General features: G+C 40.7%; 2 protein-coding genes across 9 annotated transcripts; both read right to left on the reverse strand.

Moving 5' to 3' along the window:
- Positions 1 to 3,016: 3,016 nt before the first annotated feature.
- On the reverse strand, positions 3,017 to 13,385 carry TMEM230 (transmembrane protein 230). 6 transcript variants are annotated; one of them, XM_074317424.2, is made up of 5 exons: positions 13,249 to 13,385; positions 11,002 to 11,119; positions 10,553 to 10,631; positions 9,044 to 9,166; positions 3,017 to 4,111 (listed from the first exon to the last, which is right to left on the reverse strand). In XM_074317424.2, the coding sequence occupies exons 2-5, from the start codon at positions 11,022 to 11,024 to the stop codon at positions 3,971 to 3,973; spliced, it is 366 nt and encodes a 121-aa protein (XP_074173525.1). In that variant the 5' UTR covers positions 11,025 to 11,119; positions 13,249 to 13,385; the 3' UTR covers positions 3,017 to 3,970. The 6 variants fall into 6 exon arrangements, with proteins under 6 accessions (XP_074173525.1, XP_074173526.1, XP_074173527.1 ...); XM_074317425.2 differs by having other exon boundaries at positions 13,198 to 13,337; XM_074317426.2 differs by lacking the exon at positions 13,249 to 13,385 and adding an exon at positions 13,058 to 13,176.
- A 1,045-nt stretch (positions 13,386 to 14,430) lies between these two features.
- Positions 14,431 to 23,572, reverse strand: PCNA (proliferating cell nuclear antigen). 3 transcript variants are annotated; one of them, XM_019733840.3, is made up of 7 exons: positions 23,471 to 23,572; positions 19,603 to 19,854; positions 18,717 to 18,814; positions 18,494 to 18,561; positions 17,672 to 17,866; positions 15,562 to 15,685; positions 14,431 to 15,477 (listed from the first exon to the last, which is right to left on the reverse strand). In XM_019733840.3, exons 2-7 carry the CDS (start codon positions 19,821 to 19,823, stop codon positions 15,398 to 15,400), a joined length of 786 nt encoding a protein of 261 aa, XP_019589399.1. In that variant the 5' UTR covers positions 19,824 to 19,854; positions 23,471 to 23,572; the 3' UTR covers positions 14,431 to 15,397. The 3 variants fall into 3 exon arrangements, with proteins under 3 accessions (XP_019589399.1, XP_019589398.1, XP_019589397.1); XM_019733839.3 differs by having other exon boundaries at positions 23,380 to 23,560; XM_019733838.3 differs by lacking the exon at positions 23,471 to 23,572 and having other exon boundaries at positions 19,603 to 20,004.
- Between the last annotated feature and the right edge of the window lie 95 nt (positions 23,573 to 23,667).

Consider the following 23,667-nt stretch of genomic DNA (forward strand, 5'->3'; position numbering starts at 1 on the left):
ACACGCACTGTGCTAGACTTCGAGGGACCACCAGACACTCTTGGCCCTTAACGAAGAAAATAAGCAGGTAGAGTACAAAAATAACCAAGCAGTGGTGGGGACTGCAATGAACTGGAGAATTCTGCTCAGTTAAAGCTGCTTCACTATCTTGCTCCAGATGGTTGTAGCCTCTCAGTAACAAAGAAAAATCTATTCATTTTTCAAGAAAAACCAAAAATCAAGATCATGAGAACCTTTCCATTTGTAAAAACAAAATGCAGGCCAATATGTAGCCACTAGTTTGCAAACTCTGCCCCTTGCTAACCAAACCCTATCTTTTTCTGTTGTACCTTCAGCACCTGACAATTCCTGGCAAAGGAAGCAGTCAATAGGTTTCCGGCACATTAACCAGGTGAAACTCATCCAGAGGCAATGACCTGGAATCATTATCATATGCAAAACAGCTGATGCAACTGGGAGGATTTTTTAGCCTTGGAAATGACTGAGGGGCATAACAGTTGTCACAAATAAAAAACCCTTCTAAAGCTAGGACACATGGTTTGGCCAACACTTCAAGGTTGGGGAAAGAGGTGGGGAGAAGGCTGCTTTTAGGTAAAATACTGTCGTGCGGGAGACCCTGCTCGCTGCGCCATTTGTCGTGCGCGGAGGCCTGCTCGCCGCGCCATTTTTCAGGCGGGGCGGCCTGCGGGGTCTCTGCTCCCGCTCCCCACACAAGAACGCAGGATATGGTGAGGCCAAAAAGGAACACCCACGGAGCCATAGGTAGGGGTCATACCACTATGGTCTCACTGGAGGCTGGGCCCACTGGACGTGCGACCTGCTGTCCGCCTTTCTGCCAACCGACCGACAGACGACTCTCCTCCACTCTCTCGACTCTGTTCCTCTTCTCTTCGGCTCTGCTCAGCTCCTCGGCAGTCCTCAGCAGTCCTCGGCTCTCCTCCGAAGCCGCAGCAGTTATACCAGCGGCCTATCGGCTAACCGGCCACAGCTGACGGCCAATCAGCCACAGCCGAGCCAGCACCTTTCCACGTGAGGCCGAGAGCCTGTATCTCTGGGGCTCTGTCCCCACAAATACACTTTTGGCAACTGACTTTCATCCCCACTACTACTATCCATACCTCTGTCCCGTTTCCGTCAAGCACCTAAAGGCATTTGGCTTTCATACTTAGTAAGGGGAACTCAGGCTTTGCCTAATTTGAGTTGCAAATATCCAATCTATTACCTAAGAATCTTACCCAACTCGGGGTTTTCCCAAGGTTAAAATGAAATAGAATATGTAATGGAAGTGCTTAGCACAACATTGGACAAAGGGTTCAAGAAACATTCATCATTATGGTGGTTTAGACGTTTTCTAAAAAGCACCATAATATACAATTACTGTCAATGCATCATTGCAGGGAATCCAATTTTGGCTTAATAAACAATACTCCTGTAACATTCCAACTTGGAATGAGATTATGGGCCTGAATGTTCAAGTAGAACAGCAAGGGCCATTCCTCACGAGAGGCGATTCTTGCTCTAGGAATCTGACTTTTGTGGTCTCTGCTCTGAGGACCCTATGATTACACACACAGCGCGGAAAGCTACACTTATAATGTACATTAAAAAGAATGTGGGGCCGGCCCGGTGGCTCAGGCAATTAGAGGTCCATGCTCCTAACTCCAAAGGCTGCCGGTTTGATTCCCACATGGGACAGTGGGCTCTCAACCACAAGGTTGCCAGTTCAATTCCTCGAGTCCCGCAAGGGATGGTGGGTAGCGCCCCCTGCAACTAAGATTGAACACGGCACCTTGAGCTGAGCTGCCACTGAGCTCCCGGATGGCTCAGTTGGTTGGAGCGTGTCCTCCCAACCACAAGGTTGCCGGTTCGACATGGTGGGCTGCACCCCCTGCAACTAGCAAGGGCAACTGGACCTGGAGCTGAGCTGCACCCTCCACAACTGAGACTGAAAGGACAACAACATGACTTGGAAAAAAGTCCTGGAAGTACACACTGTTTCCCAATCAAGTCCTGTTCCCCTTCCCCAACAAAATCTTTAAAAAAAAGAATGTGGCTGATCTTCGTGGATATGGAATGATATACAAAATAGAGTAAGTGGGGGGAAAATTATAGAAGTATACAATGAAAGCCTAAGTTTTAAAAATATATGTGTATGTACATGTGTATATATACATATGTATGTATGTATATGTGTGTGTATATATGTGTGTATATATGTGCTTAGAACATTTCTGGACCAGTATGTAAGAAACTTAATTAGACAACCTTGGGGACTGGGCTAGGGGAGCCAAATGTTTACTCCCCCCAACCAAATGCTTACTTTTTACTTTATATCCTTGTGTTCCATTTTTTCCCTCTCCTCTTATCAGTAGCATAATCACTGTAAAAAGACCCAAGTAATTTGGTTTGCCCAAAACCTTCTCCCTGAGCTTTGCTTTGCAAACACTGCCCAGGAAAAAGCTTTATATGTGTATATTTCCTCACATCTTCGCTGCCAAGGCCCAAGAACTTTAATTAGACTGCTGGATTTCCCCAGCCCACCCTCCCATTAACAAATGTACGTAACCTTGGAGGATGCTCAGGTCACCCTTTCTTTGTCCCTCATTTCCTGAGACCCAGTGTTTTTTTTTCCATGTGCACACACTCTGTGGGTGATCTCATCCAGCCCCATGGTTCTTAGATATTATCCCAACAATGACTCCCAAATCTCTGCCTCCTGCCTAGACGCCCTTCCAACTCCAAACCTGCACACTGCAATTGCCTAGGCAACAACTCCACTGGGATGTCGAGTAACCATCTAAAACTTAACACATCGAAGTTGAACTCATCTTCTCTAGCAAACTCGTTCTACCCACAGGCCTCCAAATCTCAGCTGATAGCACTTCCAGGAAGTCACCCAAGTCCACAACTTCAGAGGAAAAGAACGGCTGGAAAGCAGTATGACCTACAATGCCAATTATCTAAAAATGAAAGTTGTCCTGGGTACTGGGATCAAAGATACCACATAATCATTAAATGTTTTTTGAGATTTGTTTAAAGTTAACTTAAGTCTAGGATTTAGATTTTGACAATTTAATTTCTTTTGAACATAAGTCACTTGCTGCAAGCTAGGAAACAGAATCAAACTAAGGCAGTCTAGTCCTGCAGGGATCCAAGCCAAATCTGCACTCTTCAGCAGAATAACACAGTACAAGGTGCTAACAACGGGGTTATTACCTCTAAATAACAACCTCTCATCTACATTTTTCCTTAGGAAACAACCAAAAGTCCAGTCCTTAAAGGCATGATGCACAGAACATCTTGACCCAAATTACATGCTGGCCAACTTATTGGTGAACCAGATCAGAGCTGGCCAAGGAGTGGTGAACAGAGAGAGTGTTTACATTTTGAAAACTTGCTCTGAGGTTTAAAAAATTCCTGGTTGCTGTTAATAAGAAAGCAAGTAAAAAATATTACAGATGCACCCACACTGATATTTGATTTTGCCAAGGTGTTCCATTAGAACACAAAGTTAGAGATGAGTATGGGGATAAGATATTTTCAAAATAAATTATTTAGTAATAAGGAATTTCACATACTGCATTCTTCCATTTGCCACAAGAACTGACACTGAAGCCTATATAAAGGAAACACTCATCTCTAAAAAGGGTGGTGATAACAACCCTTCCCACTACAGAATAACCTCCCACTTTTCCATACAATTAACATTACTATTCTTCCATGGTAGAGGTTCATGTGGAAAAACTTGTCAGGAGTTTTGCCAAGGCCAGGAGGTGAAAAATAAAACCTGCTCTAATTAGCTAATTGTAAGCTCAGTTAATAGCTGTAAGACCGGACTCATAAAACCTGGCCATTGTTTTGCTAAACATATGCAAGTTGCAGAATTCCTTAGCCCTTAACCACAGTTTCTGAGCAATGTCTTAAAGCTGGGCTTGGTTCCATCTGACTCCTCTTAGGGGTGCGGTGGGTGCTAGTCATCAAAGTCTGGAATGTCATCATAGGAGTAACCCCGGTAGCCTTTGGATGCGTAGTAGGCGATGCGCAGGTGGTAAAACCCTGGCAGGAACACCAGGATTCCAATGATCAGGACAGGAACGGCCCGGTCTGCCCCCTGGTGGCAGAAAGAGGCAAACACATTAGTACCATACAAGTTACAATTTTTAAAATAAAGCCATGGATCCAATCCATAGATCAAGTATCTTATACTTTTCAGAGTATTCTCTTTGGGTAGTACACTACCTAGGGAAAAGGCTTATATCTATTTTCCTACTGATTATCAATTGTAGAAAAACTGCAAAGTACTACAAATTATAAAGAAAGTAAATTATCCACGTTCATCCATATTTTGGCTTATCTCCTTCTGCTCCTTCAACGTTTTTAGTTGTGAACACATTCTGTGCCTTGTTTTTGTCTCTTATTATAACAAGCTATTGCCAAATTATCACTGAAAGCTTTCACTGAGGGGTAGGGGGGTGGGAGAAATGGGTGAAGGTCAAACGGTACAAAATTCCAGTTAAAAAATAAGTCCTGGGGATGTAATATGCAGTACGGTGATAGTTAATGCTGTACTGTATATTTGAAAGCTGAGGAGAGATCTTAAAAGTTCTCATCACACACACAAAAAATGTCTAACTATGTGTGGTGATGGATGCTAGACTTACTGTGATCATTTTGAAATTATATACGAATATTGAATCATTATGTTGTACACCTGTATGTGAATGCCACTGTAGTGTCATGCCACTATAATGGACGTACCACAATTTTACTTAACCACCCCTTTGTCCCTGACTGTTGGATACTTTGGTTGTCTCACTTTTTTGACTGTAGAGAATACCACAATAAATTTCAATGTTTTTCTTGGCCTTTCAGATTATTTCCTTAGTGTATATTTCCATGAACACGATTCATAGGTCAAAGAGGGAGTAATGGTGTTTAGTCTCTTTATCAGTAGGGCTTTGATTTTGGGGGGAATTCCTTCAGGGCAGGGATTTTGTTCATCTATTTCCAGCTGTGCCCAACATATAACAGAGGCTTGATACAGGTGAATGAATGAATTCACCTTTACAAAATTTCTTTATCTTGGTTTTTTAGGTGCAGTTTTAAATGTTTACACAGTTAAATTTATCCTCCTTTTCTTTTGATTTTTCCCACTGTTTTTAAGCTTAGGAAGATTTCCCTCATCCAAAGATTTAAACCCAATCTAAAAATCTCCTTTTCCCTCTCATCTCTTAGAGGGGTGGAAGGGGACAGGCATGCTTCAGGGGCCTTCCCAGCACAGGAAGAGGCCCCAGACCCAGGGTGTCCCTGGTCAAGGACAGACACAAAGGTGAGGACTGTCATAACCCCCCCATATATGTCCTCTACCCTGGAGGCTGTTAGAATCTGACAGGTGTGCAGATGGTCTGCCTTTGCCCAATAAGCTTGATGAGCAGTCTTTAGTTCCTAATTCATAGGACTGAGAGGCCAACCACCTTTGTCCACCTCTGCCAGCCTATGGCTGCACGGCCAGGTCCTGCCTCATGGCACGGCTACCAGAACTTGGCCAAGGGCTCATGTCATCTTTGGCTCCTTGATGGGCTGGATGCAACTTGTGTTTTCTGGCGGCCTCTTAAGGAGCCCAGGTGTTATAAGGAATGAACTGGTCACTGCATACTGCATCCTGTATTCATTATGGTTCCAAGATGTGTGTGTGTGTGTGTGTGTGTGTGTGTGTGTGTGTATTCATTTTAACAGGGCTAGTTATACAATGTATATTGATGGGTTGTCTCATTTTGGCTGCTTCATTCACAAACAGGAACAGAAGTATTTATCTCTTACGGTTATAATGAAAACTAAATGATGTAATACATGTAAAGCAAGTGGCTCGTGCTGGCACACAATGACTCAATGAACATGAGCTTAAACCCAAGGAAAGAGAACCTGAAGGAACTCTTTCAGGCCAAAGATGAACTATTTAACATCAAAAAAAAAATGGAGTCTCACAATCGGACATACTTGGTGCTATTTCTGTTACCTTATTTTACATTTTCTACTTCTTTTACCTTTTGCAGGATTTTGACTATACATACATAATGGGATATATCCTAAGGATTTAAAAAATTGCAAAGAAAACATCCAGTGTATCCAGCCTTCCTATACTTAGCTTCAAAATAACAGTAGTAGTATTAATGCTATTATATGTATAAAATAGAATAAGGCAAGTAAATTATACCAATATCACTAGGATAGACATACATACACAAAATCAAAGAAATTAAGTTCAAACTCTAATGTTAAATTTGCATTGGAGGGGGTGGGGGTGAGAGATGAGGGTAAGGGGGATCAAATATATGGTGATGGAAAGAGAACTGACTCTGGGTGGTGAACACACAATGGGATTTATAGATGATGTAATACAGAATTGTACACCTGAAATCTATGTAATTTTACTAACAATTGTCACCCCAATACATTTAAAAAATTAAAAAAAGAAAAAAAATTTGCATTGGAAATATCTAGAGTATATAATATCTCTTTCTATACTTATATATACAGAGGGTGCCAAAAAAATGTATACACGTTTTAAGAAAGGAAAAAAACTATTAAAATTGTAATACTCAATATATACCAATAACAAAGATGAAAACAAGTCACGTCTGACGTCTGCAATTACAAGAGGTGTTCAAAGTGGTTACCATCAGCGTCCAGACACTTCTGATTACGGCGAACTACTGCTTGAGCAACGTTGACGTAAGTGTCCACTTGTGTACATTTTTTTGGCACCCCCGGTATATAATTTTCCCTCGTTTTCTCAAAGATACCTATTTCCTGATTCTGTCACTGAAAAGACCTAGAAACGATGAAAACCAATAGCAATGAGCACCAGTAATGCCCAGTTTATGGTCTCTAAGTCTACTTCCCATAAAGAAACCAGGGCTCCTTAGAGATATGGTTGTTGACAAATTGGGGGGCAGGAAATGTGTAACTAGGATAACTTGCACCAGAAAGATATCAACGGTTTCCTGGGTCAGGTTTAAAAGACACAGGAGGAAAGTCACAAAATTTGAGACAATTTAATATGTTAAAAAGCACAGACTATAACTAATTGACACACAGATATGTAAAAATTAAGAGTTTCTAATGATACTAATAATTCTCCGGTCATCTATTGAGGTTGCGAGGTGTACTTTTACACCTAATAATAAGAGAAACAATCAAATATTTTCCCTACCTTCACTATACACACTATATTTCAGGGTAACCAAATAGCAGATTTGAGAAAGTTCTTTATAGATGAATTTCAGCTAATAAATACAGAAAATGATAAAACTGGATTGCTAAGGGCAAACGGTGATGGAGAAGTTTATAATAAATGAATAAGGCTGAAGACACTTGAACCCAGTAATCAATCTTAACATCGACTAAAACTTAGGACAACTATCATATGCCTCTTACTGTAATGCGATAGCAATGTTCTCAAAATGTGGTCCTTGTGACCACCAGCACTACCTGCAAACTTGTTAGAAATGCAAATTCTCATGCCCCACCCTAGACCTAGGAATTGGAATCTCTGGGAGTGGGGCCCAGGAATCTGTGTTAACAAGTCTACCAGGCAATTTTGATTGACATTCAAGTTTGAGAAGCAATGTGTTATAGCAAATACGTAGCAACCTTAGGAAATATTCTTTCTAAAATAAAACTAAACTAATCCAAATCTAAGCAAGTGCCTAAATCTAACCGTTTGCAAGAAATATGTGGAATAGAACAAGGTGAGTGATACTGAGCTAGCACCCCTAGATTTATGCAAAAACTGTTAGAGATCATACTGAAGATGCACACTTAACAATTTACCAGTAAAATGTAAATCTGGTATTTGCTTTAATACACGGGAAAGCAAGTTGGGGGATATGAAACAAAATGTTTATAACTGTCGATGCTGGACACATGGGCATTCTTTAAATTATTCCATTTACTTCTGTTTTGTTTGAAATGTCTGTAATAAAAAGTGAAAAAACCCCAAACCACAAAACAAACCTACTAGTGATTTTCTTAATTAACATCTTTATCCTCATTTATAGTCTTATAAAACACACAAGGTGAAGGACATTTGTTGCATGTGGATCTCACTTCCACTCCCAATTTTCTTATCATTAACAGACTCCTTTCCATACCTCTCAGATTTATAGCGCATTCTGCAATGGAAGTTCACCGAAGGCACAGTCCTTAAGCTAGGTGTTCAGTATTAGACTGCACACCAAGTAAGCGTCCGATGGCTACGTAATAGCTTTAAATAGCTAAGGACCTAAGGTAAATTAGATACACTCCTTATAAGCTGTCTGTATGATTTTATTTGACGTGCTACTGGTACTACCGCCAATTCCAATGATAACGCCCCCAGTTTCAGTTCCTGGCTGGTCCTTCCGCAAAGCAACAGGACCATCATCCCTCGGCCTTGTGTGTGTTGAAGAATGGACATGAGTTATGGTCCATACTAGCTCAAAACAACTTAGACACTGTGTGTAAATGTCTGTATTCAGCCCAAGAACCACTAAACACCACTTTAGGTTTCTAAGGTATCTTTTTGAACCTTAGTAGGAACTGCAACCAAACCCAATATAAAAAGGATCTGATTCATGAGCCAGAAGTCCAGTCTTGGTCAGTGACTCCAAAACTTCACAAGCCTCACTGCTTCTCCCCAAACACTGACAATAACAACACTGTACTCCAGTTACAGCCTTTAGCAGTCAGCAGTCTTGGATGCCAGGCTCAGCTTTGTTGTTCCAAATGATGACAGTGGGAAAACTCTCTACCATCTCAGAGGGAAAATTTGACGCCCTGCCAGCACCCACCTCAGAGGAACTGGGAGAGAAGTTTGTTGTTGCTCAAAGGAAGAAACCATATCTTTTGATATCAAAAAACAAAATCTTAAAAAAAACTAAAAACAAACAAACCCTTTTCTCCATGTTGGAATCTGCTGTACTAGATGTGAATATAAAACAATAGAGCCCTCGCTCACATTTTAAAGACCTCATGGCACATTCCCACAGACCCTTGAGCTTACCCCTTTGCTGATATAGCCCGCCAGCAGGAGGGAGCCTATGACAATGAGAAAGGCGCCAATCAAGAACAGCACTGTAGCAAGCGTAATGGCCTTGTACGGGATCTTAGGAGGACTTTTCTTAAACTGGAAGAGAAACAAACAAAAAAAGACAAGGAAGAGCATTATGAAAATATCAGGGCTCAGACACTTTAAAGCAGGGAGGATAATAAGAACCAATCTGAATGCTTCATGTGGCTTGAACTACCATATTTTGCCGTGTATAATTCGCTCCAGTGTTTAATGCGCACTACGTTTTTGGCCCAAACTTTCAGGGGAAAAAAAATCTTTTGTTTTAATTTTCCAAGGGATTTTCCAATAATTTTTGTAAAAATATCAGATAGATTGCTAGGTCCCGCCTAATGTGTACAAAGAGAAATGTCACGCTATTCACCCTGTGGTAAGAAAGTCGGCATCGCCTGTCTTATCAAGGCAGAGTCACTTACTCTGTGGACAACAACATGTGGCATTTTGTTTTATTTAGTTGAATCATTGGCCAAAATTACTTTCATTGCAAGTCTGTCATAAGTTCAACAAAACCAATTATTGTATTCCAGGGTATTATTTTGCATACAGATATCATTGTTGATTTTTAGAGTTACACTTTTAACTCAGAAGCATAAATAAAAGAATTAAAAACATTCATATTAATACGGAATTAGTACCCATGTATAATGCACATCCTCATTTTTCCCTCACAAATTTGGGCAAAAGTGTGCATCATACATGGCAAAATATGGTAAGTCTTACAACCCAGGGCAGCCCTGGGAGAGAAAGGAAAGAGACAGGCAGGAGATGAAGCTCTAGGTATTGCTATGCCAGTCACTCAAAGGAGTCCCTGCAGAATGTTAATTCTTTCTAGTTCTAGTCTCATTCCACAGCCCATAAGAAGCTATTTTCTTAAAAGATAAAAGACACTTTATGGTCATTCATTGCTTAGATGTATACTTATTAAATGCCTGGTATATGGAAGGCTATACTAATCTACAGGGATTCAAGAGTGAACATTATGCTCTGGAGAAGTAAAGTAAGTAAGTGATTTTTGGCTTTCAAAGTTAAGTCAGCATGTAGTCAAAGATTTTGGAAACAGCTTTTTCTAAAGTATTAGTTGCCTGATCCACGGAGCAAGTAACCTCCCTTATTAAGAAGCTCAATATTCAGAGAGAAAGTTTTGTAGGTTAAGCTCAAGGTTGTACCTGACCTAACTGGCTGGAAAGTTCTCAGAGGTACGTAAAAAAAAAATCTCTCTCCTTCAAGTGCAGGTCCAAAATGTACAAAGAATAATTGATTTGTTTATATTTAAAGGATGGCTTCCTGTTACATCTTTCTTGGCCCTGGTTTCACCTATTCTATTCTAAGGAAACGTGGGCAAAAGGAGATGCTACGCCATTAAGTATTTTATAAAAAATGATCAGGCTAGGATACAAACTTAATAAATATTCTGTTTTACTTACTGTTTGCCACAAAGAATACCTTTAATAAATTGGATCTCATGACATCAGGAAAGAAGGAAGATTTCCACAAGCTGCTGGCTTTAGCAGTAAGTTTCTCCCTTAAAAGATGAACTGGCTTTGACTAAAGTGTAAACAAACCGATGACACAGTCCTTAAAAAAATTCTACTTAACAAAACACAATCTGATTATTTTCCAGATAAACTAAATAAAGCTTGCAAGTACTGGGCTCTCGCATTACAACAAAAAATTCTTAGAAAAGGACAATATTTATATTGGCTAAAAACTGCTCCGCCAAGGTCCCTCCTTCTGCACGCGATGGCTGAAGGGGTCTTAGAGCTGAGTTCTTTGTTGCTGCTCCCTCTAATACCCAGGGACAGTTAGTTAGCAAAACCTCTACCTGGAAGGTCTTCCTGCTAACTCATCAGAAATAGAGCCAGACAGTCTCATCAGCTCCCTTCCGCATTTACCTGAAGGTCAATGTAGCCATCATCTGTGGAGAGCCTTGAATATTTCACTTTACTACTGGGGATTCCAGTAGCCAGGTTGGTACGAGATGGCATCATAACACACTGACACAGCTACAGTCTAAAAACAAAGAAAACTATTATTGTCTGCAAGCAACACGGTGTTTTTTAGCCAGTGAATTCAGGCCTCTCAGATGCAACGTATTAGAGTTTTGGGCTGTGATGATATGCTAGAAAATGGCAATGTATGCTCCACTGCTCTTAGAACCTGATATTCTTTTGACAACGTGAAAATATTCTCATTATATATACACTCTGGTTTGTCCTGGTAGAATGAAAGTCAAGACATGGGCCAAGAACCAGAACTCACGCTGATCTTACCAACAACGTTCCTGTTTCCTAACTTTTCCAAAGTCACACAGGGTGGGAGAATGGTGACTTAAATCCCATTCCCAGACATCAAAGTCCACATTTTCAACCATTCTGCTATATTATGTTTTGCTTCCTGTCCCTGCTTCAGGAAAAAACAAGAGGAGCATATACTCATATGATTCTCTTAGATGCCATTGCCAGGGAGGGAGAAGGTAGAGGGTGGGGAATAGGATACACTCAATCAACATTTTGGCTATTTCCCTCTGATGAACATCATTCTTTTAGTGCAAAGATTTGCAAAGCTTCTTGTAAATTCGGATAAGGTACTGGCTATCAGCACTGTACCAGTGCCTTCTGATTTGCCTGCCTCTCTGCCCCACCCCAGCAGTGAAAGAAATGATTTCATTTCCACATTACTTATATAACTACATTAAAAAAAAAAATCACCAGTTTACCACGTTTAAGAGTAGATAAGATTAAAAAATGATATTTAAATAAAAAAAACGTGTACTTTTCCTCCACAAAATCAGTTACATAAATAGAAGAAGTAAAATCTATTTTGATCGTGAAGATTTTTGATTTCTAAAAGTGAAACATATCTTTTAAAAGAGAAAATTAAGTATTTCAATAAGGGCAACATAAATAAAACATAAAGACTGGCCTTCCTCTGGTATGATATTTTATAAATAATCATCATTATAATAACAGCAGTTAATAATTACCTAGTGTTGGTTAGGTGCTAGGTGCTTTATATGTACTTAATCCTGAATATCAATGAGTTATTTTTAAGTGGCCTGCATTCAAACCAAAATAACTAGCGTCATAAATGAATTGGTCCTAAATGCTCATGTTCTTTTTTGGTAATTTCATACTGGTGCAGAAATCAAGTATTGAAAAAAACGCATATGCTAACTTACATGCTTTCCTAAAAAGTGTTAAAGAATAAAATTCAACCAAGTAAATCTGAAGATCTAATTGGCTTTATTATGCAATTCATGAAACAGGCCTAGGAAGCATCTCACCTAACAGCTAAAAGGCAGCTCTGTTAAGTTGTAGGAAGATTTTACAGGCAGAAAAGGGAGCAGAAACTGCAATTAGGTTAGTTATTAAGTTCTGGTTTGGAGACATGGCTTAGGAAAAGTGACTCCATTTTGGCCTGTTGTTTCTTCTTTTAACAAAGGTGAGATCAAACAGCATCAAATACTAGGTTTATAAGTGTTGCGATCACAATTACGTGATAACCTAAATTTAATTCTATGAAACTTAACTACCTATATGTGGGGGTTTTGAGGGCATTTAATTACCTCTGATTTGTATTAGTCTTTTTTAAGTTTACTGTACTCTGCCATTAATTATTCACACACCCGCATAAGATAAAAAAGGCGCAGGGTGTAAGGAAGAGGGGGAGACGAACGCTTATTGGTAGCAAAGAGTAAGAATTCCGAGAGGGAAAAGGAAAAACGTACATCCATGTTTTCAAAGTACCAGTCCAAGTTCCCAACAGGCTCTACTGCAAGCTCCCAATTCCCTCAGCATCTGAATGTTGCAAAACATTTTAAAGCATCAGCATCACTTAGCACAGTGCCTGACACTAAGCGCCTGCACACACACTACTTTCCTGCTGGTCAGACCTCACCAGGAAGAGAAATAAGAACCCACGCGAATTTAGACGGAAAAAAACCCAAACCCGTTTCTGCAAAGAGGCCAGCCATGCCGGGGCGGGCGAACGCTCCACACCGAGGACCCCGGGCTTGATTTTGGCGGGGAGCCCGCTCCCCACCACGCCGTAAGTCTGGGGCGCTTCTGCACCCGCCCCGCCGTACGCACTTGTTACCGACGCGCCGCGCGAGGCCGCCCGCGCACCGACGGCTCGCTCACCGTTGGCCGCAGACTCCCGAGCCTTCAAAGCACCGCGCACCCAACTGCCACCCCGCCCCGACCAGCTCAACGCCGGAAATGGCTTATCGGAGGCGGGGCACCGGAAGTGGCGTCACGGGAGCGACGTTGTCTCGTCCAGCTCTCCCGAAACTCCTTTTCTGCTCTAAGCTACTGTGGACGGCCTTCGGGAGAAATCGGAGCGGTTGGGAGGTGGCGATGGAGCGGCGACCCGTGGGGTTTCCGGAGGCGCCAGGGCCGGGGCTTGCTGCCGGCACCTCCACCGGGGCGGGCGCGTCTCTAAGGTGCCCGCCCGCCTAGGTCAGCCAGCCCAGGGAAAGCCGGCTGCGTTTCTTTCCGAGGTCCCTCAGGAGTGTAGGCATCTCAGTGGCGCCCGCAGGCGGAAACCGAACCCGAAGCCGTTGGAGCTCCCGGAAGACCGGAGCTGCCACGTCTGTTGCCCTGGGCAGCCAGCATCTCACCGGTACGCGCCCCGGTCTCTGCTGGTTATTACTCAACCGCCACTCTTCAGTAGTCCCGCATTCTTGTGATTGTTTCCCTCTCCTTGTAATTAGGCCTTGCCCAGGTAAGAGGCCCGCCCACAAAGGACATTTTGCCACACGTGCTTTTGAAAATGAGATTGAGGTAATTTACAAAGTACAATTGAGTTTTGACAAATGCATAATCTTGGAACCATCACTAATCTAGGTAAAATATTTTCATTGCCCCAAAAAGTTCTGTCAGGTCCCTTTGCTGCCAATCTCTTCCCACCCCCAGGCACACAGAAGGTAATAAATAATTACTAACGGATACAATGAGTTCTCAAGTCCAATAACTAGAACTCAGTCCAGGTACTACAACAAAGAAACCCAAACAAAATACCCTGGTAAAAGGGACTATAATAAAGCAATTCTAACTACTAGCATCCCAGTTTGTGACCTTATAGCACAATTACTGGAATAGTTTACAAGAGTTTTGTTTCACAACTGCGGGGCCTTTTCACTTTCTTGGTTGAATCCAATCCAACATCCATGGAGTTTAAGTCATCTTCAGGCTTTAAGAGAGTTAAGTCTCAAATAAGAGTACTCATACTGGAGAAATTATTTTTGCACAAACCACACGGGCTCTACCACAGATATAAAACTTCCAAGATTCTTGTGTTGACTGAATAATATCGACCAGGTATTTCATCACCAGAAAGGTTTATTCGGAGGAGAAAAGGCTGCAACTCAGTACCAGCACATGCAGACCCAGTATGTGCACATTCTGGCTAAGATGGAGGGTATTTACAACAGGGAAACAGAAGTTAACACCATAGTTTTATGAAAAGGAAGTTAGGACCATAGAGTTTGACTCGGTGTTCTCACTTGTACAAGGTTCTCTAGGCTAAAGAAACACTGCCCTTTAACAATGCTAGTCTTACAAAACCCACAAAACTTTGAGCACATTAAAAGCTTCTAAAAAAAGTTAGTTTTTGCTAACAAAAATGACAAAAGAATGAAATACGTAGGATTTGTTCTCCCCTGTTCATTTATTGAGCTCAAGTTAGAATACCAAATTAAGTTTGGCAAATGAATCCCCCAAAGCATTTCATCACCTGTATCTGTAGTTACTTTTTATGGCTGTATCTAATGTATTTATATCTGACTGCTCTAGACTAAAAAAGTAAACATTTACACGTAAAGGTAGCACTAGCTGTGAATTCCCTATAATACTTGCAACAATCATGGTCCAAATGAAGGCACTGTCCTATGATGTTTAAAATTCAAATAACTTTTATTTAAATTGAAAACAATTCTTAAAACTGCATTAATAGTCAAAACTCTTTGTTATATAAAAATCCTAAGGATTATTTCTATATAAGACAGAAGTAATTCTAGGTTAACAAGACCAGATTTGACTTAGGACTTTATCCTTTTAACAAACTGTCAAGAATGGACCAAAAAAAAAGATTATTTACAGAAAACATTATCTACACATGTACTCAAAGAAGTACAGATATGGTGACAGAAGAGACTTAAGGACATACTGGAATTATCTACATATGTACGCAGAGGTACAAATTTGGTGACAGGAGACTTAAGGACATGTTGGAATCTCTGAAGCAGTTCTCAAAGAGCTTAGTTTTATTTTCTTGGATTTTTAAGACCGCCTAAGATCCTTCTTCATCCTCGATCTTGGGAGCCAGATAGTACTTTAAATGTCCCATATCAGCAATTTTATATTCTACAACTGAAAGACAGGAACATAGTTAATTACTGAGAAGTATCACATATACTACCTACAAAACAAAATGCTATGAATTTATTATCTTACCAAGGGGTACATCTGCAGACATACTGAGTGTTACTGTAGGAGAGAGTGGAGTGGCTTTTGTAAAGAAGTTCAGGTATCTCAGTGCAAAAGTTAGCTGAACTGGCTCATTCATCTCTATGGTAACCTAAGGGAGAAAACAAAAGATTCATCATATTGAAAAACATCAAGAGAATTGCAACCCATTGGTTCATAATATAAATTTAAAAAACAAAACAAAAAATCCTTTACTTTGGAGGGTGCTATGAAACTAACTTTCTGAAGACAGGTTAGTAAAACAAAAGAATCAAGCCTTTAGCCAGCCTTTCCCTATATGAACTGAATCCCAGATAACCAAATTATATGGTAAGAGAGCTTCTCTTTATGGAAATATTTCTAATAAACCAGCTAATAAATGAAGGAGAAATGAAATATATTACAACTCTGCAAACCCTAATGACTTAATGAATCTAGACGATGATTACTATGGGTGCTAAAATCACAAAAAGGCATCCAGACATCTCATCACTCCTACTAGAAGTACACACCACCATCTAGTAAGTATTCTTGCTTTCCCACCCAAAAAACAAAACCCACTGAGTATCATCAAACCTCTTGAGCTGTAACTACCAGTTTATAGGAAACACAGGGTAAAGGAACATATTAATCGATGTAAGCAATACAATTTGCAAATTACAGACTCCGGGAAAGTCAACGACACATGACCTAGTTTCTTCAACAAGTTATAATGGAGGGGCAATCAAGAAACTGGAAAGAGAACCAATGGATTGAAAGAAATTTTAAGGTATATCAACCAACTGCAATGCAATGGATAGACCTTCTTAAAATTTTGATTCAAACAGTTCTGAAGTGACCAAGGAAATAGGAACACCGAAAAATTCCTTAATATTGAATAATTTTCTTTGCTGTGATAAAGTTTAATGTTTATATGAATGAGGTTTTTTTAAAAATCAAAGTTGGAAAGGGGAGTGAAATATAATTTAGGAGACAGATAAAAGTTAGAATTCGCCCCTAGGCTTTTGTTGTTAATATCATTTTTTAAGTCTTTATTTAAATGGACTTTTACTTTCATTTAAACTGAAAGTTGACTACTCATGCAAGGGACAAGAAAATATCTACTATTTACTGTAAACTTACAATATGCCAGATACTGTGTTAGGCACTTTGAGTGTTACCATATTTAATCCTAATCACCATGTGAGATTAGGCCCTTTAATTGTCCTTGTTTTAGTGTTCACAGGCTAGTAAGTGAAGTTTTATTTTAGTACAATTACCAAATATTAGTTTGTACTCAGGATCTCAAAAGAACACTTGATTAAGGAAAACCTTAATTTAAGGAGGGTTCTCTAGGCCCTCTTAGAGGCCTACCACACAGAAAAGTTAATATGAGGATTATATAAAAGCTCATAACAGCTGGATTTTTACCAGCTATTGAGTTGCTATCCTATGTTCAATTATTTAGTAAAAGCAAATACCTCCAGAAAGCTAAAGGTTAGCCACCTAGCTTGGGTTTGATACACAAACTTATTGTTCTGTGGTTTATAAAGGAAGCACTGAATTTGCATTCCCTTCTCACAAATTGGAAAGTAGATGGCACTTATAAATCACTTGCAGATTTCAACAGTATCTTTCACTTCTCACAAATTTCTTGGAAATGCCATTTTGTCTATTATTCTTTAGAGTTTTCTTTAATTTTAGCAATTACCTTGCTATAGACTGCATGTTTGTGTTGTCGTGTCTCCCCCACCATTCCTGTTAAAACCAAATCCCCAATGTGATCGCATTTGGAGGTGGAGCCTTTGGGAGGTGCTTAGGGTCATGAGAATAGAGCCTTCATGAATAGGATTAGTGTCCTTATAAAGGAGACCCCAAAGAGCTCCCTTGCCCCTTCTACCAGGTGACAAGGCTGCTGTCTATGAACTAAGAAGTAGGTCCTCACTAGACACAGAATCTGCCAGCTTCCCAGCCTCCAGAACTATGAAATAAATTCCCATTGCTTATAAGCCACTCGTCTAAGGCATTTTGTTATAGCAGCCCAAACAGACTAAGACAACCTAATATTAAGCAGTATTACAATTCTCGTCAAAGTATTTTCTACTTAAGAATTACTTACAGCTTCCTCTTCTTTATCGACATTACTTGTTTGTGACAACTTAATATTTCCATTTCCAAGTTCCCCACTTGCAGAAAATTTCACTCCATCCTTTGCACAGGAAATTACAATAGCATCTCCAATATGACTGAGATCTCGGCATATACGTGCAAATTCACCAGAAGGCATCTTTACTACACAGCTATATTCTTGTTCCTAGAAAACAAACAAACAAAAACACTTACAGGTCAATTTCTGGAAATGAAAGAATTGGCAATCTCACTTTCTGAAGAATCAGCACCTAATCAAGAACTCAGAATTTAAGATTTTTTTGATTACGTTGAAATGTCACTCATTGTGTGTTTCTTAACACACTCCAACTACTCCAAGCCCCTCTGAATCACCCTCCAGGGCTAAATCAAGAGGGCATAGGAATGATGATGGTGCAAGAAGGCCCATCTGCTTTCCAAAAAAAAGAGAATATGGTACTAGGGATTATAAACAATCCAACACTTCTTTAATGTTTCTAAACCTAACCTTAATAAATGTCTGCCACCATAGTTTAAAATCTACTCTTAAATAAAAATCAAGCATTCTAGGAATAAAAAGATGCATGGAGGTGAATAAAAATACAAATATGCACTTGGCAACAATGAATTCAACCAATGATCTATTTTAGAGTACTCTAGTTTAATAAAAGACAAATATGTCAGTCGAAACACTAAAACCCCACTCTACACCATGCACCAGCAGATATATAATTGTTAGGAAGCAGGCTTTAAATTAATGATCTTAACATATGTAACTCATGTACACTATACTCAATCAGAAACTGATACTCACTGGAATCCCAAGTTGTTCAACATCTAAATCCATTAACTTCATTTCATAGTCTGAAACCTTTTCTTGATCTACCAAAAGAAAGCCAATGTTGAAGGAAAGCATGTAAGTTTATGTCAATTTTACAAGCTCACAAACATTATCTTAAACTTCTCCCAGCTTTGAGAAATACTGACAATGCATTTTAATTTTCTTCAGCCTAACTCAGTAGGAAAATACGACCTACTTGGAGCTTCAAAAACTAGTGCCAACGTGTCCGCATTATCTTCAGCCCTTAGTGTAATGATGTCTTCATTGCCGGCACACTTTAGTATTTTGGACATGCTATAACAGAGAAGACACAGGGTTTAAAATCGACACCATCGTTTCAAGATCGTTATATTTCTAAGCAATTAAAACAAGGAGTTACCATTTTGACCCATTAGGTTGTCTGATGAATTGGCAAGTTAGGTAAACGTACTACAGGAGGTTGTGTAAACCGGTCCAGCCATTTTGGAATGCAATCTGCCAGTATTTATAAACTACAAAGCTACCACCAGCAATTTCACTTCCGGATAGAAATAAAAGGACAGTATTTTCTGAATTCAAATCCGTTTAGTGGGTGAATAAATCATTGGGCCGACGATCATTAAAAACTACCTAAAATTGAAAGCCACTGTCCTGGAGAGATTTTCCAAGTCCAAGAGGGTGCTCACTACTACTTTATAAAAGACTGGAAATAACCTATTGTCCCTAAGTAAGGGGATACAACTAGGGGGCGTTATAAATCGGTTAAAGTCAACCATAATCGGTTTCTCATTCAAGGCCGCCGGCACCTAATGACCAAAGAGCTCTGGAACAGTGTTTTCCTAGCTGGGCAGCGAAATCCGTCATTTTCCCGCCACCGCCCGCTTTGTGACTTTGGCGCGGAAAAAGCCGGTTCGCGCCGCTGTCAGCGCGGGCTTTTGGAACCGCGCGCTCCATGGGCCCCGCCTCCCGTATAGCAGGCCAATGAGAAGGCGCCGATGGCCCACTCCAGCAGCTAGAGGGCCCGGCTCAGAGGCGCTCCCGCCAAGAGCCAGAATTGGGGGTGAGGGGAAGAGTGCACCGCTCCCCACTGCCCCCAAGCTTACCTAGTGAGGTTCACACCCATGGCCAGGTTGCGGTCGCAGCGGTACGTGTCGAAGCCCTCGGAGCGCAGGGTGAGCTGCACTAAGGAGACATGGGACGAGTCCATGCTCTGCAAGTTCACGCCGCTGGAGCTGATGTCCCAGCAAGCTTCGTTGATGAGGTCCTTAAGTGCCTCCAGCACCTTCTTCAGGATGGAGCCCTGGACCAGGCGTGCCTCGAACATGGTGGCGGTGTCGCAACGACGCGGCTACAGGCTAAGGGAAAGAGGAAGGTGTAGCGGGTTTAGGCTTCACGGGATGAGAGCAAGCGGGCGAACACAGCAGCAAGAGCCGGCGACCGAGGAAGTTCACAGCGAGCTCGCTGCGCCAGCAACCGTTTTAATACCGCCGCGTCTGCTAGCGCGCGCTCTCCGTCCCTGCGCCCCGTGGAGACGTCACCACGCTGACCCGCCCGCTGCCTGGGCGGAGAGACTCTACGGCCAATCGTGTGCCTGCTCTGCGCGAAGCCCGCCCCCAAACATCCATTGGAAAATGTAGGGGCGGGGCGGGGCACGGACGCTGCACCTCCTGAGCATGTCAAGACGGAGTGGGGGTAGGACTCCCCGCCTTTTTGCCAGGCTCTAGCGGCTGAACGCTGGACATGCCCGGGCATCAGTGAGGTCCAGGCTGGGAGTCGTCGAGTCCCAGCTTTTTGGTACTTCCTTAACCTCCCGCTTTGAGGATAGAACGTCTCCAGCCGTGGAAGTGAAACACAAGTGCAACCTATGCGGGGGACGGGGGTGGAAAAACCGCCTGTAGCCTGAAGAGAACTGCTGCTTTAAATGTGCACTTCATTTTTGCTGTTATAGAAGTGACGCGCTCCTAAAAGTCCAAAGATGAAGGGTTGTATAGTTACAAAAAATTATCTCAGCTTCCCACCACCAGCTATTAAGACCCACTCCCACACACGCAAGGCTCACATCACTCAATAGTTTCCTCTACACAGCTTTCTAGCACAAATACACAGTTTGAAAAAAACAAAAACAGGTTCATACCGTTGACACTTTTGCAATATACTTAAAGTACCTGTATATATAATTTCGTGTCACATAAATGTTTTCTAGATAAGTACCTTTCAAAAAGGCATAATATAGGCGTACCTCGGACATATTGCAGGTTTTGTTCCAGACCACCGCGATAGAGCGAGTATAGCAGTAGAGAATCATGGTATTTTTCCCGGTGGAGGGTTTTGCCTTTAATTTGTAACACTTGTGAAGCACAATAAAGCCACAAGCAATAAAACGAGGTATGCCTGTATTTTACGTTTGTAACCTAATTTACCAATTTCTTGTATGTGTTTACAAACACCTTTGGGCACTTAGGTGATTTTGTGAGATCAACACCTTGAAGTATTATTTGCATACACATTAAGTATTTGATTAATGTTACTAAATTGACCTCTAAAGGATTGCAATTTATATTCTAGCCAAGACTATGAGTATGCTCATTTCCCTCAATTTTCCTAATGATAGATATTAGCAATCTTGACTTTAATCTGTGCTCATTTATGTGAAAATTTCATTTTGCATATTGAGTATTACAGATTGAACATCTTTCATATATTTCTTGACCATTGCATTGTTTGTATATTTTTTATTAAACTGTCTTTTTCTTATTGATTAAAATAAGCACTTTATATGTTACAGTAATCATTTCCCTATTACATGTATTCTCTTCCTGCTTTATTTTTCTTTCACTTTGATTACAGCATTTCCCTTTAGTTGCATTTGATATCTTATTATGGTTTGTAGAATTCTTTAGTTTTTCTACCACATATCTGGGTGTGGATTTAGTTTTATTTATTGTGTTCAGGGAATTTTGTGTTCTTTAATCAGAAGGTTCATGTATTTCATCAAGTCTAGAATATTCTCAACCATTATGTCTTCAAATATCGCCTTTCCCTGGCATTTCTCTATGTCATTGGCATTTCTCTATGTCATTGAATTTAAGATACCGTCAATTGTAAGATACGACATTACTTTATGTAGCACAAGAAAGAAAACATTGTCAGACTATCACACAGTGTTTATCATTTAGAATTTCTATTTTGTAATTATTGAAATAACAGATTTTTAAAAATATTTGCATCACATATTACTCTTGTGCATACGTTAAAAAATATATAAAAACAAAATTAACTGGCTAAGGCATTCTTAATATTTCTCCACACTAAGTTTCCCACTTAGTTGCTGGTACTGTTGTTTTTCCATATGATATTATACTCTATTGTATAGGGTGATGATGAATGCTACTTTACTGTCTCTGGAATGTCTTCCAAGTCTCTGCCACCCATTTGTAAACATTTTTATTAAAAATGCTATATTCAATTTATTTAAATTAAAAAAATAAAAAACAAAACAGTACACCTACTTCAGGAATATATTTGGTCTGAGTTTAGTTAGGCTGGCAGAGCCGAATGTAATGGATGAGAAGTTTGTTGAGGCCAAATTGTAGTGTATCTACCCTAGTAAGCATACTGTGCATTCTGAAACTGATCTACATGCACTGGTTTTCCAACCTCTTTTATATTAGGCTGGATTTGAAAGAAACAGCTGAGTGTTTGGAAGGACTGATGTGATGCTTCCTCAGATGTGAACTTCCACAGTTATGTACCCTACAGGTGAGGATCTGAATACTAACACCTCCACCTGTCTCAGAGGATGGCCTTGTGGCTCTCTCTGTGTTGATGTCCTTCTAGGTCCTTTAGATCATAAACTTTGCTTAATTTACCCAAGATGTGTCTGGTCTTTAGATCAAGAAGTGACCACTGACAGTCAAGATGGTTATCACAATAGTCCTTAACAGATTAAAAGAGTTTTTAAATTACCATCAGCATGTTACTTACTTTTATAAATAACATTAAAACAAAACACAAAAGCAAAGTTTTCTTTAAATAAATTATGGCCTGAAGGGAGTGGTCTGTTTCTCAAAACAAAACAAAAATACAAGTATTTGCGCAATGTTAATAGGAAACAAAGCATACTGAGTTGTGTTCCTCCACATCTATTTTACTGTCACTTTGAAGCACTATTACTATAACTTGGGAATACACTCTTATAGAAATCAAGAATTCTCACTAGTTTCCCGAAAACCCACAGTTCAGGTCAAAATTGATTATACGACACTGCAACGCATTATGTGTGCAAGTTTTTCTCCTTGTTAAATTAGAATATGCTTAAGAGAAGGGACCTCATTTCATACTTGTTTTACACCACTTACAAGGCAGCGAATAAGAACAGCTGATGGCAATGCTTGAGAAACAGGTTAGTGTGGACTTTGGTAAGAAACAGATCAGTGTTCCGATTCTTAGTGGGCATTTTCTAGCTGTGAGACCGCGGTTAAATCATTTTCCTTTACGAGAAGATTTAAATCCATTCAAGTACTTAGGATGTGTCAGATACATAGGGGAATCTGGCTGTGAACAAAGTAAGCAGCAGTCCTGTCCAAAAAACAAGGTCTTTCAAGAGTCCAGAAGGAAGAACAGAAATGTGAAAAACCGCGGAAGATCTTATCTATAAAATGAAAATCATATTCACTGCCAAACGTTGTGCAGACTGAATGGCATAAATTAAAGCGATTACTTGGTTCAGTACCTAACACATAATTTACGCTCAGTAAGTACTAGAGACAACTTGGCAAAGCAACGCAGGCTGAAGTTTGGGTTTCACATCCCTTACCACGTGACGACACAGTTGGGCTCCCCAGGCCTTTCCACTCAGGGCCTAACGAGCGTCTACTTACATGCGTGAGGGAAGAGGCCTGGCTATCCACGACACAAAGCACAGACCAGGAAACCAACCACTAACCCAGCCTCCCGGTTGTCTCCTCTCACCTCCAGCAACCCGTTAATTCTAGGATCTTGGTACCAGCGCCGGCCATCCGCGGTCGCCGGAGCTCCTATTGGCTAGTATCCCTCGGAAGCGCACGCCTTTTCCCGCCCCGTCACGTTTCTGTCCAATGAAGGCCTACCCACTCCGCTCCGCCCTGCCCCCACTGCCCCGCCTCCCTGGCGGATTCGCGCCATTGGTG

The sequence above is a fragment of the Rhinolophus sinicus genome, chromosome 13 (genome assembly GCF_057876585.1).
Source record: "Rhinolophus sinicus isolate RSI-liver-muscle chromosome 13, RSI-T2T, whole genome shotgun sequence".
NCBI classification, from domain to species: domain Eukaryota; kingdom Metazoa; phylum Chordata; class Mammalia; order Chiroptera; family Rhinolophidae; genus Rhinolophus; species Rhinolophus sinicus.